General features: G+C 39.0%; 1 protein-coding gene across 1 annotated transcript in view; it reads left to right on the forward strand.

The window, feature by feature from the left end:
- ACOXL (acyl-CoA oxidase like) overlaps positions 1-13,990 on the forward strand; it is a 317,745-nt gene that overhangs the window by 186,515 nt on the left and 117,240 nt on the right. Inside the window, 1 exon segment of the mRNA XM_036873780.1 lies at positions 5,878-5,987. Within this exon segment, the coding sequence (XP_036729675.1) occupies positions 5,878-5,987 (110 nt within the window).

The raw sequence follows: 13,990 nt of genomic DNA on the forward strand, positions 1-13,990 counted from the left end.
CACAGTGCAGATACTCCTAAAATCAGAGGTTGGATCCCCCCAACTGCAGGGCCTCGAGATGTGACAGGGTGAGAGAGCGGCATGGACATATATACACTACCAAATGTAAAATCGATAGCTAGTGGGAAGCAGCCGCATAGCACAGGGAGATCAGCTCGGGGCTTTGTGACCACCTAGAGGGGTGGGATAGGGAGGGTGGGAGGGAGGGAGACGCAAGAGGGAAGAGATATGGGGATATATGTATAACTGATTCACTTTGTTATAAAGCAGAAACTAACACACCACTGTAAAGCAATTACACTCCAATAAAGATGTTAAATAAAAAAAAACACAAAGGGCCTGAGATCTGGCTGCAAGAGCAGGGGTACGAGAGCAGCCGGTACGGGGGGTGACCAGGCTGCAGATGGCAGCTCGGCTTTCCTGAAAGGTGAAACTGCCTTCCTCTTCAGAGGGCCTCTTGGAGAGAGAGAGCAAGGGCATGGGCTGAGGGTCTGCCCGACCCAGCAGAATCAGAGGCACATAGTTCCAACTGACCTTCCCAGAGACCTACAGATGGGGAGTTACACCCAGAATCACCCCTGATGATGGCAGCAAAAAAGAGAGGTGTGTGAAATGGGACCAGAGGTAGGCAGAGGCCGGCCTAGTGAAGGCTGCGAAGGCCATCGGTGGGGCAGCAGGAGCAGGCTTGGGACCGAGTCTCGGCCTAGAGGAAGGAGGTGCTGCCCAGGCCGGGGGGCTGGCATCGGAAATAGCGGGAGGGGGACAGCTCGAAGATCTGCTTAGGGGATAGAATCGATACGAAGCATGTACAAAATGTGCTCGTTCATTTTGGGGAACTTGGAGGGACTTTGAGATGATGCACTCTTAGAAAAGCTGACCAAGGTAGTTTGAACAGACGTTTTAGTTTTCTCTTTCCAAACCCATTGACCCATAGCAGAGCTGGCACTAATTCTTTCAAGACCAGATGTTGCAGCATCTAACTATTGAAAGTTCTCCTCAAGAGCTCCATGTGTGAGGTTTGGGAGAAAGAGAGCCTTCTGAACCTTTATCTGTACTTCTGTGCTCATCAAAGTGACTTCTTCATTTTCTGCACGGAAATCAATCTCGCTCCCTCCCTCTCTTGATTTAATCCGCATCCCCCCATCTATCTATGTCTCTTGGGAGGACGGCTTCTTCGTTCTTTTCTGATTTCTTTCTTTTTCTTTCTTAGTTCTTCTGCTTCCTTCCTTTCTGTGGATTTCTTTATGTCTGAGGTCGTTTTGGCTTTCTTTCTTCGTTCTTCCTTCCTTCCTGTCCTCCTTCCTTCCTTTCCTTCATTCTTTCTTTCCTCTTTCCTTCCTTCTTTCCTTCCTTCTTCCTTCTTCCTTCCTCTCTCCCTCCCTTTCTTTCTTTCCTTCTTTCTTTCTCTTTTCTTTCTTTCCCCCCTCCTTCCCTCCTCCCTCCCTTCTTCTCTCCCTCCCTCCCTCCCTTCCTCCCTTCCTCTCTCCCTCCCTCCCTCCCTCCCTCCCTTCCTTCCTTCCTCTCTTTCTCTCTTTTTCTTTCCTTCTAGCCAGGGAATCTTTACAGATTGTCGTCTAAGAAATCTTACCTTGATGGGATATCCAGCATCTAAAAGAGGAAAATAACGCCCTTAGTGGAGGACCATGTCCAGTTGGCCTTTTCTGCGGCCTCACTCCCTGGGTGACCCCTGAGCTGCCCTAAGGTACCTTGAGTTGCCAGATGTAGCTGTAATAAAAACACAGAACACGCAGTTACATTTGTGTCTGCCCATCCTCCTGGGACCCTCAGGGCCAGGGCCAGCTTCGTGGGGCAAAATCTGTGCAGTCGTACAAGACCTCATGCTCAGAAGGGTCTGTGCTTGGTTTGCTGCTCTGCTCTCACCATCTTGAAATTCTTAATAATTTTTGAACAAGGGACTCTGCATTTTTGTTTTGCCCCGGGTCCCAAATTCCATAGCCAGTCCTGCCTAGGGCATGATTTGGGACCCCATTGCCACAAGTACTGCCACTTTGAGTGAATCCATCGCCCTACGTGGTATAGACCTGAGTGCAGCCTCACTGCCTGCCTTGTCCTGTTATAGAGCGGATGACATCTGCTGGCTTTTCCTTAGAGACCGTGTTTGCTATCCTAATTGACTCTAAGCGTTTCTGCCTTGGTAGCAGATACTATTTGTTAGACTTTTAAATCCAAGTTTCACTGTAGCTGGCATAAATCAGTGAAATACTCAGCATGTAGAAATGCTAGTTGCTTCCTAGATGCCTTGAAAAGCCATTCGACCTAAAAAATAATTTTTATTGATTCTCCATAATCAGTGTCCCCTGATGCATAGGATATTCATTACACATGCATGTTTGTGATGTCATTATTCTGCATCCTTGCTCAGGCTCATGGCTTCCAAATGTTGGCTGTAGATTAGCTTGATTCCTTCTGCAGATGGGATCTTTTACAAAAGGCAAGAACGTAGCTGTTCTGGCTGCTTAGTCCCCTGGAGTTCTCTTAAGAAAGGGACTCCTGAGCAGGTGCAGCAGGACTCAATCCCTGGGAATTTATCAAGTAAATAGAAGAAAATAAAGAGTATTCACATGTTGAACAAGAGAACTGTGTGAAGAGCCACAAAAACACCACCACCACAGAAACAATCGCCTGGAAAGAAATAACCTCACAGGTTGTCTTAAGAAAATCTGGTGTAAGTTTTCAAAACACCAGACCTAGATAAGGATGTAATTACTTGTATTGAAAGGAAATATATTTTATTTTATAAAATGGGTTTATTTTACTACTGGGTTCATTTTTAAATAATGAAATCTCTATTACAACTAAAACATTCAATGTATACAAATTTTACTGAATTTCCTAGTTTTGATCATCATTATTGCACGTGAGATATCACTTTTGGGGTAATCTGGGTGATGACTAGATAAAACCTCTCTGTTCTATTTTAATTTTGCAACTTTTTGTGTATATAATTATTTTAAAATAGAAAGTTAAAATTATATATATATATAAATATAGTATATTATATATTTTATATAATGTTATATAATTTATTTATATTTTTAAATTTATTATTTATTATATAATTTATATATATTATATGTTATAATGTATTCAGGAACACATACATGAGGTCAAAAAAAGCACATCTTCATTGCACGCTCAGTTGAGAGGGTGACTGATCTATCTTTGCTTCCCCCTGGTCATTTATCAAATAAACTACTGAATTTAGAGACTGTCCTGCCCAAACCCCATGGTAGCTGATAGCTTCAACCACTTAATTCTCCACCAAGGGGCATCAATAGCAGAAAATAAACTCATTTTAAAAAATCAGGTTTTCTTGTCTCATGACCTAGAAAAAGAGGAATGATTCCAAAAGCAAGGAGCAAAAAGTAAAGAGAAAGGAGCAAAGATCTAAACTGAAGAATCTGCTTTTGTGATATTAGCTAGGCCCCAGTGTGTCTGTCTTTTAAGTTTAGCACCTAAACTGAGTTATTATGTTCTTCTAATTTTAAATCTAGTTAAAACGAGTTGATTTTCCCAATGTTAAGTTGCTTAAATCAGAAAGGTGGATGTAGAGACAAAAGTTAAAGGAAATTATTAAGGAATTGAAAAGATCAGATGAGATACTAAACATAGGAAGGAGATTTATTTATTTATTCACTTATTTAAGAAAGATTCCTCAACTCCTATCTCTGTGTTGCACATATTTTGAGGGCACAAAGATGAACAAATTCCGACCTCCTGGCACTTACCTTCCAGGCAGCAGAAGGCCAAGAAACCAATAGCAAGTTGTAATGCTCTCTGTCCTCAGGTAGCAACAAATTCAATGTGGAAAAATAAAGCAAGTAAAGGTATGAGGGGAGGGGTGAGAATCGGACCAATTTTTAATGCTGGGAATGTTTTTGCTCTTGTAACAAGAGGGTGATGGAGTTAGAGCCATCATAACTTTAACAGATGAACAAAAACAAAGGATGTGTTAATCCTAGTGATGTCGGTGAAACTGACCTTGATTTCTATATCATTTTAAGTTTAATTCTAGTCAAAGTTAATTTCCCCCATTTTCCGGTTGCTAGCAGTGTTCAATTTTTACACTTACTATGTATAGCAGAAGCCACAAAAAAGTTTAGGTCCTTTGACCCATAATACGGTGATCCTCAAGCTCATTGGACCTAATGCCCTCTTTTTCATAGTAAATATTTTGTGACACCCCCTTTATTATCCTGAAATGAAGTCATGGGTAATATAACTTATCTAGGCACATGATTTCAAGAATTCAAGACAATACTTCAAAGAAACAAAAGGAATGTGTAATAAGCATAACAACATAGTAAGACTTAACAATGCCTCTATACATGGAGTTGCTGTAGCATCTCCAATGTAGACCGAAGTCCAGGCTATGGACCAATCATAACTGGGAACATCGCACCAGCTTACATGTCACTGACCTAAAGCCAGTCCCATGGCTGCCTCGAATTCAAGGGGGCAGGGGAGTTTAATCTTCCACAGACCCAGGTCGGGGAGAACCTGAAAGCTTTAGTGTAAGAGTCAGGTTCTGGGCTATCAATTGGCTTCATGAGTTTGAGTGCATGGCATTCAACAGGACACTGGATGTGGCACAGTCCTCTGTTGGGTTAGAGTGTCCCATGCATTGCCTGGCTCTGCCCACCAATGCCAATAAAGTCACCCAGGCAAATGTGCCTTGACAAGTTTCCAGCATCCCTCTCATAGCCAGGGTGGCCCTCTTTAAGAACCATTGCATCAGTCAAGCTCATTGGATTTATTCTCAGGCCATAATCAAAAAGAGGACAGTGCTATTTGTCTGAATATATTGATACCAAGGATATTAATGACAGTATAAAATTGGAAACAACGTAAATATCTAATTGAATGGAAATGTTTAATTAGGTATGATTTCTCCAAAGAATATTATACAGCCATTAAACAGATAAATAGAATCCAAAACAGATTGTGAACCGAAAATATCATTTATGATATCCTATTGATTGAAAGCATTATAACATTTTATGTAATCTATATAAAAACATGAATGTATGTGAAATGAAGAAGGAAATATTCTAAAATTGGTACTCATGTGAGAATGAATAAGCAACTTATGGCTGTGTAACAACCCCACCCCCAAAGTTAGTGCCTTATGACGACACGCAGTTGTTAGTTCATCGTTTGTAGATTGGCAGTGTGGGCTGAGCTCTCGTGATGCGATTCCTCTGCTGGCCTCACCGGGGCTCACTCCTGCCTGGCAGTCAGCTGTAGGCTCGGCGGGGCAGGCTGGCCCAAGGTGGCCTCGCTGACGTGCCTAGCAGTAACTGCTCACTGTCACCTGGGCCTCTCTCTACAGCAGCCTAGCCCTGGACATCTTCTTTTAACAAACCTGGACAAGCCTGCAGTGTTTTAGGCCCACATTATAACTTTAAATCTGTGAGGAAAGCGATTGATGGAGATTGTTTTACCGTACATTTCAGTATGGTTCCCCAAAGGCCTAATCAACCATAGAATATCAGAGGCAAAAAAGAAAACAGACCAGCCACCCATCCGGTCCAGGGAAGGCAAGTAGGTTTTATCTGAAGTGTCACCTAAAATGGTTGGTCTTGGGACCACATTAAAGGCTGATGCCTCAAAGGGAAAAGAGAGCAGTGAGTAGTTAGCTAGTTAAGCTGGCCATGGAGAATGGAGGGAGAGTGGTGAGTAAGGGCCACTGCTATGGGGAAGTGGAGGCCTCAGGAAGGATGAGTCTTGTCTTTGGGTCCTTCCAAAGAGTTTGCTAGAAGTAGCTGGACCTTACCTTGCTGCAGCAGTTAAAGACACTCTGGCATTTATTGCATTTTTGACAAATGGCTGACAAGTGATAAACTCTATGTGCAGGTTGTGGTTCAGGAACTGCTGGCTCAGTACACCAAGCAGTATGAAGAAAGACCCACCTCCAGCCTGCCCCGAAACTGGACGGAATCAGGGGGTGACAAGCTGAGAACCAGGTACGTGACCATTCAGGCTGCCAACATCATTGACCCAGTGTCTTATTCTTGAGCCTGAGTATACAGGGCCTTGTCATGGCATGACTCACTCTTGTTTAAATTTTAAATATTGATATAAAAGAGAGAATCATCAAGAACCTACTGTATAGCATAGAGAACTCTACTCAGTACTCTGTAATAACCTATATGGGAAAAGAATCTGAAAAAGAATAGATATATGTATATGTATAGCTAAACCACTTTGCTGTACACCTGAAACTAACACAACGTTGTAAATCAACTATACTCCAATATAAAATTTAAAAAATATTGATATGTGGAAAAAATAAATGAATATGTATCTTCAATACTCATGCACCCACAAACCAACTTAAGAACCAGAACATTGCTAATTCTGTTCTTCCTACACCTGTTCCTTCTTTTTGGCATGTTCACTGTTCCAAGGACTTTACAGGTTTTAATCCTAAACACCCCATGAGGTAGGTTATTATTTCCATTTCACAGATGAGGAAACAGGCACAGAGGTTAAGTGTTTTGCCCAAGGTTACATGCCACTAGGTGACAGAGCTAGGATTTGAACCCAGATAGTCTGGCTTCAGGATCTGTGCTTTGGGTTGTTTTCATTGATTTTTTCGTATTGTTTTTAAGCTTGATAAATGAGGCACAATGTGTGTGGTATTCTGTAGCTTCCTGTTTTCACTTAATATTTTGTTTCTTAGGTTCATCCAAGTTGTTATGTGTGGCTGAAGAGCTTCTGTCTGTGCTCATAATATTTCATCATGTGTCTGTGACACAAGTTGCTCATCCATTTTAATCTCCAGTATCAGTGGATATTTGGGTTGTGTTTTTGACATTTTGAACGCGCTCTTATGAAAAATCTTGTACATGTTTTCTGGGGAACGTGGGCAAGAATTTCTACAGGGCTTTCAAATTTAGTTGCTGTGACTCAGAGAAATATGTTTTCCATCACCGTGGACACCCACACACCCATAGAGTCTCCTGCCCTCCCTCCCCACCACAGACACAAGTGAAACAAACATTTCATGAAACAATGCTCATCCTATTACTCATAATGCTCTCTGATATTTTTTAATTTTGTTTTTTAAAAATACTGATCTCAATCCTTTAAACTGATTTCATGAGCCATTTTAGCCATTTGCAATCTATTGTTTGAAAAACACTCCTCAGTAGCATATATGACCCAGGAGTGAAATTGCTGTGTTGTGGGTATGCCAATGTTCAACTTTACTACATCATATTAAATTATTTTTCAGTGATTGTACAAATTTATATCCCCACCAGCAGCATGTGTCTTGTGGAACTAACACTTGGTATTATCAGACTTAATTTTTGTCAATATAGCATAAGAAAAAGATCTCTCACTATGCTTTAAAATTGCATTTTCATATTACTGTTACAATTGAGTATGCTTTCACATGTCTATTTGCCATTTGTATTTCTTCTTATGTGAAATGCCTGTCATGCCTTTTGCCAATTTTTCTTTTTTCTTTTTTTTTGGTCTTAGTCTTATTGACTTTTAGATGTTACAGTTCTCTTCTCCACGTTTGTGGCTTTTCTTATATTTTCTTTATGGTGTTTTTTGATTAACAGAAATTCTTAAATTACAATTGAGTTTATCAATCTTTTCCATATCTTGTCTACTTGGACATCATGAAATATACACTTTTTAAAGTTTGAGAGTTTCACCTTTCACATTTTGAATCAATTAGAAATTTTTGTCTGTGGTGTGAGGGAGGGATTTAATTTCATTTTTTTTTTTCTCCTGTAGGGATTGTCAGTTGTTCCAGCCCCATATACTGAATTGACTGTCTTTCCCAAGTGATCTGGAACGTCCCCTCTGGCATTTATTAAACTTTTATATATGCAGGAGTCCATTTGGGGGCTATTTGGTTCCTAGTCTGTTTGTATATTCTTAATTCAACAATACACCATCTCAATTCCACTAGATTTATAATTGTATAATAGTATTATATGGTACTTATTATATATAATATTATTATATTATTACCTTTAAAATATAATTCAGAATTGTTGGCTATTCTGGGTCTTTTGCATGTCCACATAAGTTTTAGAGTTAAGTTTGTCAAGTTCCTCCAAAAAAAAAAAAGAACTTGCATACACCAAAAGGACAAATATTGTATAGTTGCCCTTATATAAGGTATCTAGAGTAGCCAAGTTCATAGAGACATAAAGTAAAATAGTGGTTACCAGGGGCTAGGAGGAGGAAGAAATGGGAGTTAGTGTTCACTGGGTACAGAATTTCAGTTTGGGAAGGTGAAAAAATTTTGGAGATGCATATTGGTGATGGTTGCATGATCAAGTGAATGTACTTAATGCCACTGAACTGTACTCTTAAAAATGGTTAAGGTAGTAGATTTTATGTTATGTTTACTTTACCACAATTTTAAAAAAATCTACTGGAATTTTCTTTGAAAGTGTATTAAATCTATAGATTTGCAGAAAAATTGACATGATTATAAAACTGAACTTCCTCTCAGAAATGTTAATCTCCCAAGTGTCTCCCAGAGTTTGATAATTTCTTTCAAACATAGTATAACCTCAGACAGATTTATTACTAGGTACACTAGAATTTTGTTGTTGTTGTAAAAACAATATTTTTAAAATTCTGGGTTTTGTTGTTGCTGATTTATTATACGCGCAGTTGGATTTTGTACAATATATAAACCTGACTGTAAAAAAATTTCTTTTAAATGTGCTTATAGGTTCTTTGGGGTAGACAGTCCTACCATCTGCAAATAATGAATTTTTATTTCTTCCTTTCAGTTATTCTTTTTTGTGAGAAAGTGTTTTATCCCTGGTTTTAAAAAGAATTAGTTTAATATTAGTTTAATATTTCACTATTAAGAATGACATTTGCTAAAGTTTTTTGATAGACACACTTCACTTCCTAAAGAAGCTCCTTTTACTATTATTTTAGCATATTCTTCTTATTATTAGATGAATTTTACTGCAAATGATTTTTATCTATTAAATTATATTTCTTCTTTAATCAGTTAATATGATAAATAACCCCTGCATGCTTAAGAAACACTCAATTTTGTTTACTTTATTGATTTATGCTCATAAATGTACTGCCTCCTTTGTTCTACTTCTGAGGAGCTTATTGTGCTTTTTTCTTTTGTGCATTTTTAAAATTATTATTTTTATTTGGAAGGAGACTTTGGTCTTCATAACCCAAATGTATTGAACTAATTTCCAAGGAAACTATTCATTAAAAAGTATAATCTTACAATCGTAATAAGAGACATGGGAAACACAATAAATATAGTATGGGACATTTCATGTCTGTTGGCATGAAGTGAAATTTTAAAAATCTGCGTTCTGTCCTACCCCCCTCCCCCCCCTTTTTTTTTAAACTACTGCTCAGGTTCCTGTTTATTCAAACTGCAGTCGATCTTAAAGCTGGAAACATCAGATCCCATATCCTAGGACTGTTTCACTTAAGTCTCCCTCGGTTTGGGTTTTTTTTTTTTTTTTCCGGAAGTTTTTATTTTATACAGTTTCCCTTGGTTTTGTCTCAGTTTGTCCTTGCACACTCTAAAAAGTCAGCGAGTCTTTTTAATATTTCTAGCCCTGAATGGGCATTTTGTAGTGCTGATAGCTTTCCCCGAAATTTATTAGCTGGAAAATTTCCAACATATAAGGAGTTGAAAGAACAGTACAATTCCCATCAGAATCAGTTCCATCCATTCACGAATCGTGTTCCCCAGCTAGCTACAAATCATCTGCCCCTCCATTTCTCTTCCAGATAACGGAGCAGGGCTTGTTTCCATCATTTCGAAAGCAAAACAGACTCTCGCCGATATGCAAATCTATATTCCTAGCAAGTCTTCCAAGATAGACTTGAGATGTGCCAAAGGCAGTATTCCAATTGTAAATATTTGGAAAGTTCCAGTCCATTTATTTTGTCTCAGTTATTAACCTCCAAAACAGTGCACTTCTCTCTCCCACACATCCCGGTTTTACTGATTCAGGCTGGCTGTGTTTACCTCCTTAAGTCCCCAAACCTTACTTACTCTCATTTTTATGTATATTAAGAAAAGCCTTTGTCATCCAACACATTTCCACACACATAGTGTATGGGGCACTTCTCTAGGTGTTGACAATACAGCAGTAACTGTGGGTTCTCAGCCTTTATGGAGCTCATATGCAAGTAGAGCCGCTGGATGGCAGTCTTATTGACAACTCACAAGAGAAGTACCCATGAGCAGGTGGGGACACGAGGAAAGAAGGGGTGAGAACTTCCTGGTGCCCTGAAATCCCTCCAGGTAGGCAGCCATATGTATGGACACCCAGAGGCTAGCCTTCATCTGAACAGTGTGGGGAGTCAATCATGGTACTGGAAAGGTTCTATGAGACTAGGTGAGGAGGTCAGGTCTTGGCTCTGATTGGGGCTGTACTTGGTTCTGCATCAGCTCCATTCTGCCCTTTCTTGTCCCAATGAGTGCTGCCTCTCCGCCTCCCCCAAGGGGCTGCCACTGGAGCCCTCACAGATCTCATCAGCCTGTGGATCCCTAGGAGACTGTGGAGGCTGAGGAAAGGCAAGCTTCTGCACTGTACTTGAGTGCTGTGCCATTTATATTATGAACATTTTCAGACACTCAGGAAAATTGAAATAATTGTAGGGAACATTCATATACTCACCATAGAGAGTCAACTATTAACCTGTGGCTGTGATTACTCTATCACATATATATCCATGTACCAACCCCTCAACCCATCCTTCAATCCATCTTTTCTTTTGCTGGTGCACTTCAAAGTAAACAGACATCAACATACTTGTAAATAATAAATAATTTGGAATGAACATCATTAACTAGAGTTCAATATTTGGTTACACGTTTTTCTACTTATGTAGAATTTACCTACAATGAAAGACACAAATCTTTTCTTTTTTAACATGTTTATTGGAGTATAATTGCTTTACAGTGGTGTGTTAGTTTCTGCTTTATAACAAAGTGAATCAGCTATACATACACATATATCCCCATATCTCCTCCCTCTTGCATCTCCCTCCAACCCTCCCTATCCCACCCCTCTAGGTGGTCACAAAGCACCGAACTGATCTCCGTGTGCTATGGGCTGCTTCCCTCTAGCTATCTATTTTACATTTGGTAGTGTATATAAGTCCATGCACTCTCTCACTTCATCCCAGCTTACCCTTCCCCCTCCCCGTGTCCTAAGTCCATTCTCTACGTCTGCGTCTATATTCCTGTCCTGCCCCTAGGTTCTTCAGAACAATTTTTTTTAAAGATTCCATATATATGTGTTAGCATACAGTATTTATTTTTCTCTTTCTGACTTACTTCACTCTGTATGACAGACTCTAGGTCCATCCACCTCACTACAAATAACTCAATTTCGTTTCTTTTTATGGCTGAGTAATATTCCATTGTATATATGTGCCACATCTTCTTTATCCATTCATGTGTTGATGGACACTTAGGTTGCTTCCATGTCCTGGCTATTGTAAATAGAGCTGCAATGGTCATTGTGGTACATGACTCTTTTTGAATTATGGTTTTCTCAGGGTATATGCCCAGGAGTGGGATTGCTGGGTCGTATGGTAGTTCTATCTTTAGTTTTTTAAGGAACCTCCATACTGTTCTCCATAGTGGCTGTATCAATTTACAGTCCCACCAACAGTGCAAGAGGGTTCCCTTTTCTCCACACCCTCTCCAGCATTTATTGTGTGTAGATTTTTTGATGATGGCCATTCTGACCGGTGTGAGGTGATACCTCACTGTAGTTTTGATTTGCATTTCTCTAATGATTAGTGATGTTGAGCATCCTTTCATGTGTCTGTTGGCAATCTGTAAATCTTCTTTGGAGAAATGTCTATTTAGGTCTTCTGCCCAATTTTGGACTGGGTTGTTTGTTTTTTTGATATTGAGCTGCATGTGCTGCTTGTAAATTTTGGAGATTGTCCGTTGGTTCATTTGCAAATATTTTTTACCATTCTGAGGGTTGTCTTTTCATCTTGTTTATGGTTTCCTTTGCTGTGCAAAAGCTTTACGTTTCATTAGGTCCCATTTGTTTATTTTTGGTTTTATTTCCATTTCTCTAGGAGGTGGGTCAAAAAGGATCTTGCTGTGATTTATGTCATAGAGTGTTCTGCCTATGTCTTCCTCTAAGAGTTTGATAGTGTCTGTCCTTACATTGAGGTCTTTAATCCATTTTGAGTTTATTTTTGTGTATGGTGTTACAGAGTGTTCTAATTTCATTCTTTTACATGTAGCTGTCCAGTTTTCCCAGAACCACTTATTGAAGAGGCTGTCTTTTCTCCGTTGTATATTCTTGCCTCCTATATCAAAGATAAGGTGACCATATGTGTGTGGGTTTATCTCTGGGCTTTCTATCCTGTTCCATTGATCTATATTTCTGTTTTTGTGCCAGTACCATACTGTCTTGATTACTGTAGCTTTGTAGTATAGTCTGAAGTACAGGAGCCTGATTGCTCCAGCTCCATTTTTCTTTCTCAAGATTGCTTTGGCTATTTGGGGTCTTTTGTGTTTCCATACAAATTATGAGATTTTTTGTTCTAGTTCTGTGAAAAATGCCATTGGTAGTTTGATAGGGATTGCATTGAATCTGTAGATTGCTTTGGGTAGTATAGTCATTTTCACAATGTTGATTCTTCCAATCCAAGAACATGGTATATCTCTACATCTGTTTGTATCATCTTTAATTTCTTTCATCAGTGTCTTATTGTTTTCTGCATACATGTCTCTTGTCTCCTTAGGTAGGTTAGTTCCTAGGTATTTTATTCTTTTTGTTGCAGTGGTAAATGGGAGTGTTTCCTTAATTTCTTTTTCAGATTTTTCATCATTAGTGTATAGGAATGCAAGAGATTTCTGTGCATTAATTTTGTACCCTGCTACATTACCAAATTAATTGATTGGCTGTAGTGGTTTTCTGGTAACATCTTTGGATTCTCTATGTATAGTATCATGTCATCTGCAAACTGTGACAGCTTTACTTCTTCTTTTCTGATTTGGATTCCTTTTATTTCTTTTTCTTCTCTGATTGCTGTTGCTAAAACTTCCAAAACTATGTTGAATAATAGTGGTGAGAGTGGACAACCTTGTCTTGTTCCTGATCTTAGAGGAAATGGTTTCAGTTTTTCACCATTGAGAACAATGTTGGCTGTGGGTTTGTTATATATGGCCTTTAATATGTTGAGGTAAGTTCCCTCTATGCCTACTTTCTGGAGGGTTTTTATCATAAATGGTATTGAATTTTGTCGAAAGCTTTTTCTGCATCTATTGAGATGATCATATGTTTTTTCTCCTTCAAGTTGTTAATATGGTGTATCACATTGATTGATTTGCATATATTGAAGAATCCTTGCATTCCCGGGATAAACCCCACTTGATCATGTTGTATGATCCTTTTAATGTGCTGTTGGATTCTGTTTGCTAGTATTCTGTTGAGGATTTTTGCATCTATGTTCATTAGTGATATTGGCCTGTAGTTTTCTTTCTTTGTGACATCTTTGTCTGGTTTTGGTATCAGGGTGATGGTGGCCTTGTAGAATGAGTTTGAGAGTGTTCCTCCCTCTGCTATATTTTGGAAGAGTTTGAGAAGGATAGGTGTTAGCTCTTCTCTAAAGGTTTGATAGAATTTGCCTGTAAAGCCATCTGGTCCTGGGCTTTTATTTGTTGGAAGATTTTTAATCACAGTCTCAAATTCAGTGCTTGTGATTGGTCTGTTTATATTTTCTATTTCTTCCTGGTGCAGTTTCGGAAGGTAGTGCTTTTCTAAGAATTTGTCCATTTCTTCCAGGTTGTCCATTTTATTGGCATATAGTTACTTGTAGTAATCTCTCATGATCCTTTGTATTTCTGCAGTGTCAGTTGTTACTTCTCCTTTTTCATTTCTAATTCTATTGACTTGAGTCTTCCCCCTTTTTTTTGTTGATGAGTCTGGCTAATGATTTATCAATTTTGTTTATCTTCTCA

The sequence above is a fragment of the Balaenoptera musculus genome, chromosome 13, assembly GCF_009873245.2.
Source record: "Balaenoptera musculus isolate JJ_BM4_2016_0621 chromosome 13, mBalMus1.pri.v3, whole genome shotgun sequence".
Lineage (NCBI taxonomy): Eukaryota > Metazoa > Chordata > Mammalia > Artiodactyla > Balaenopteridae > Balaenoptera > Balaenoptera musculus.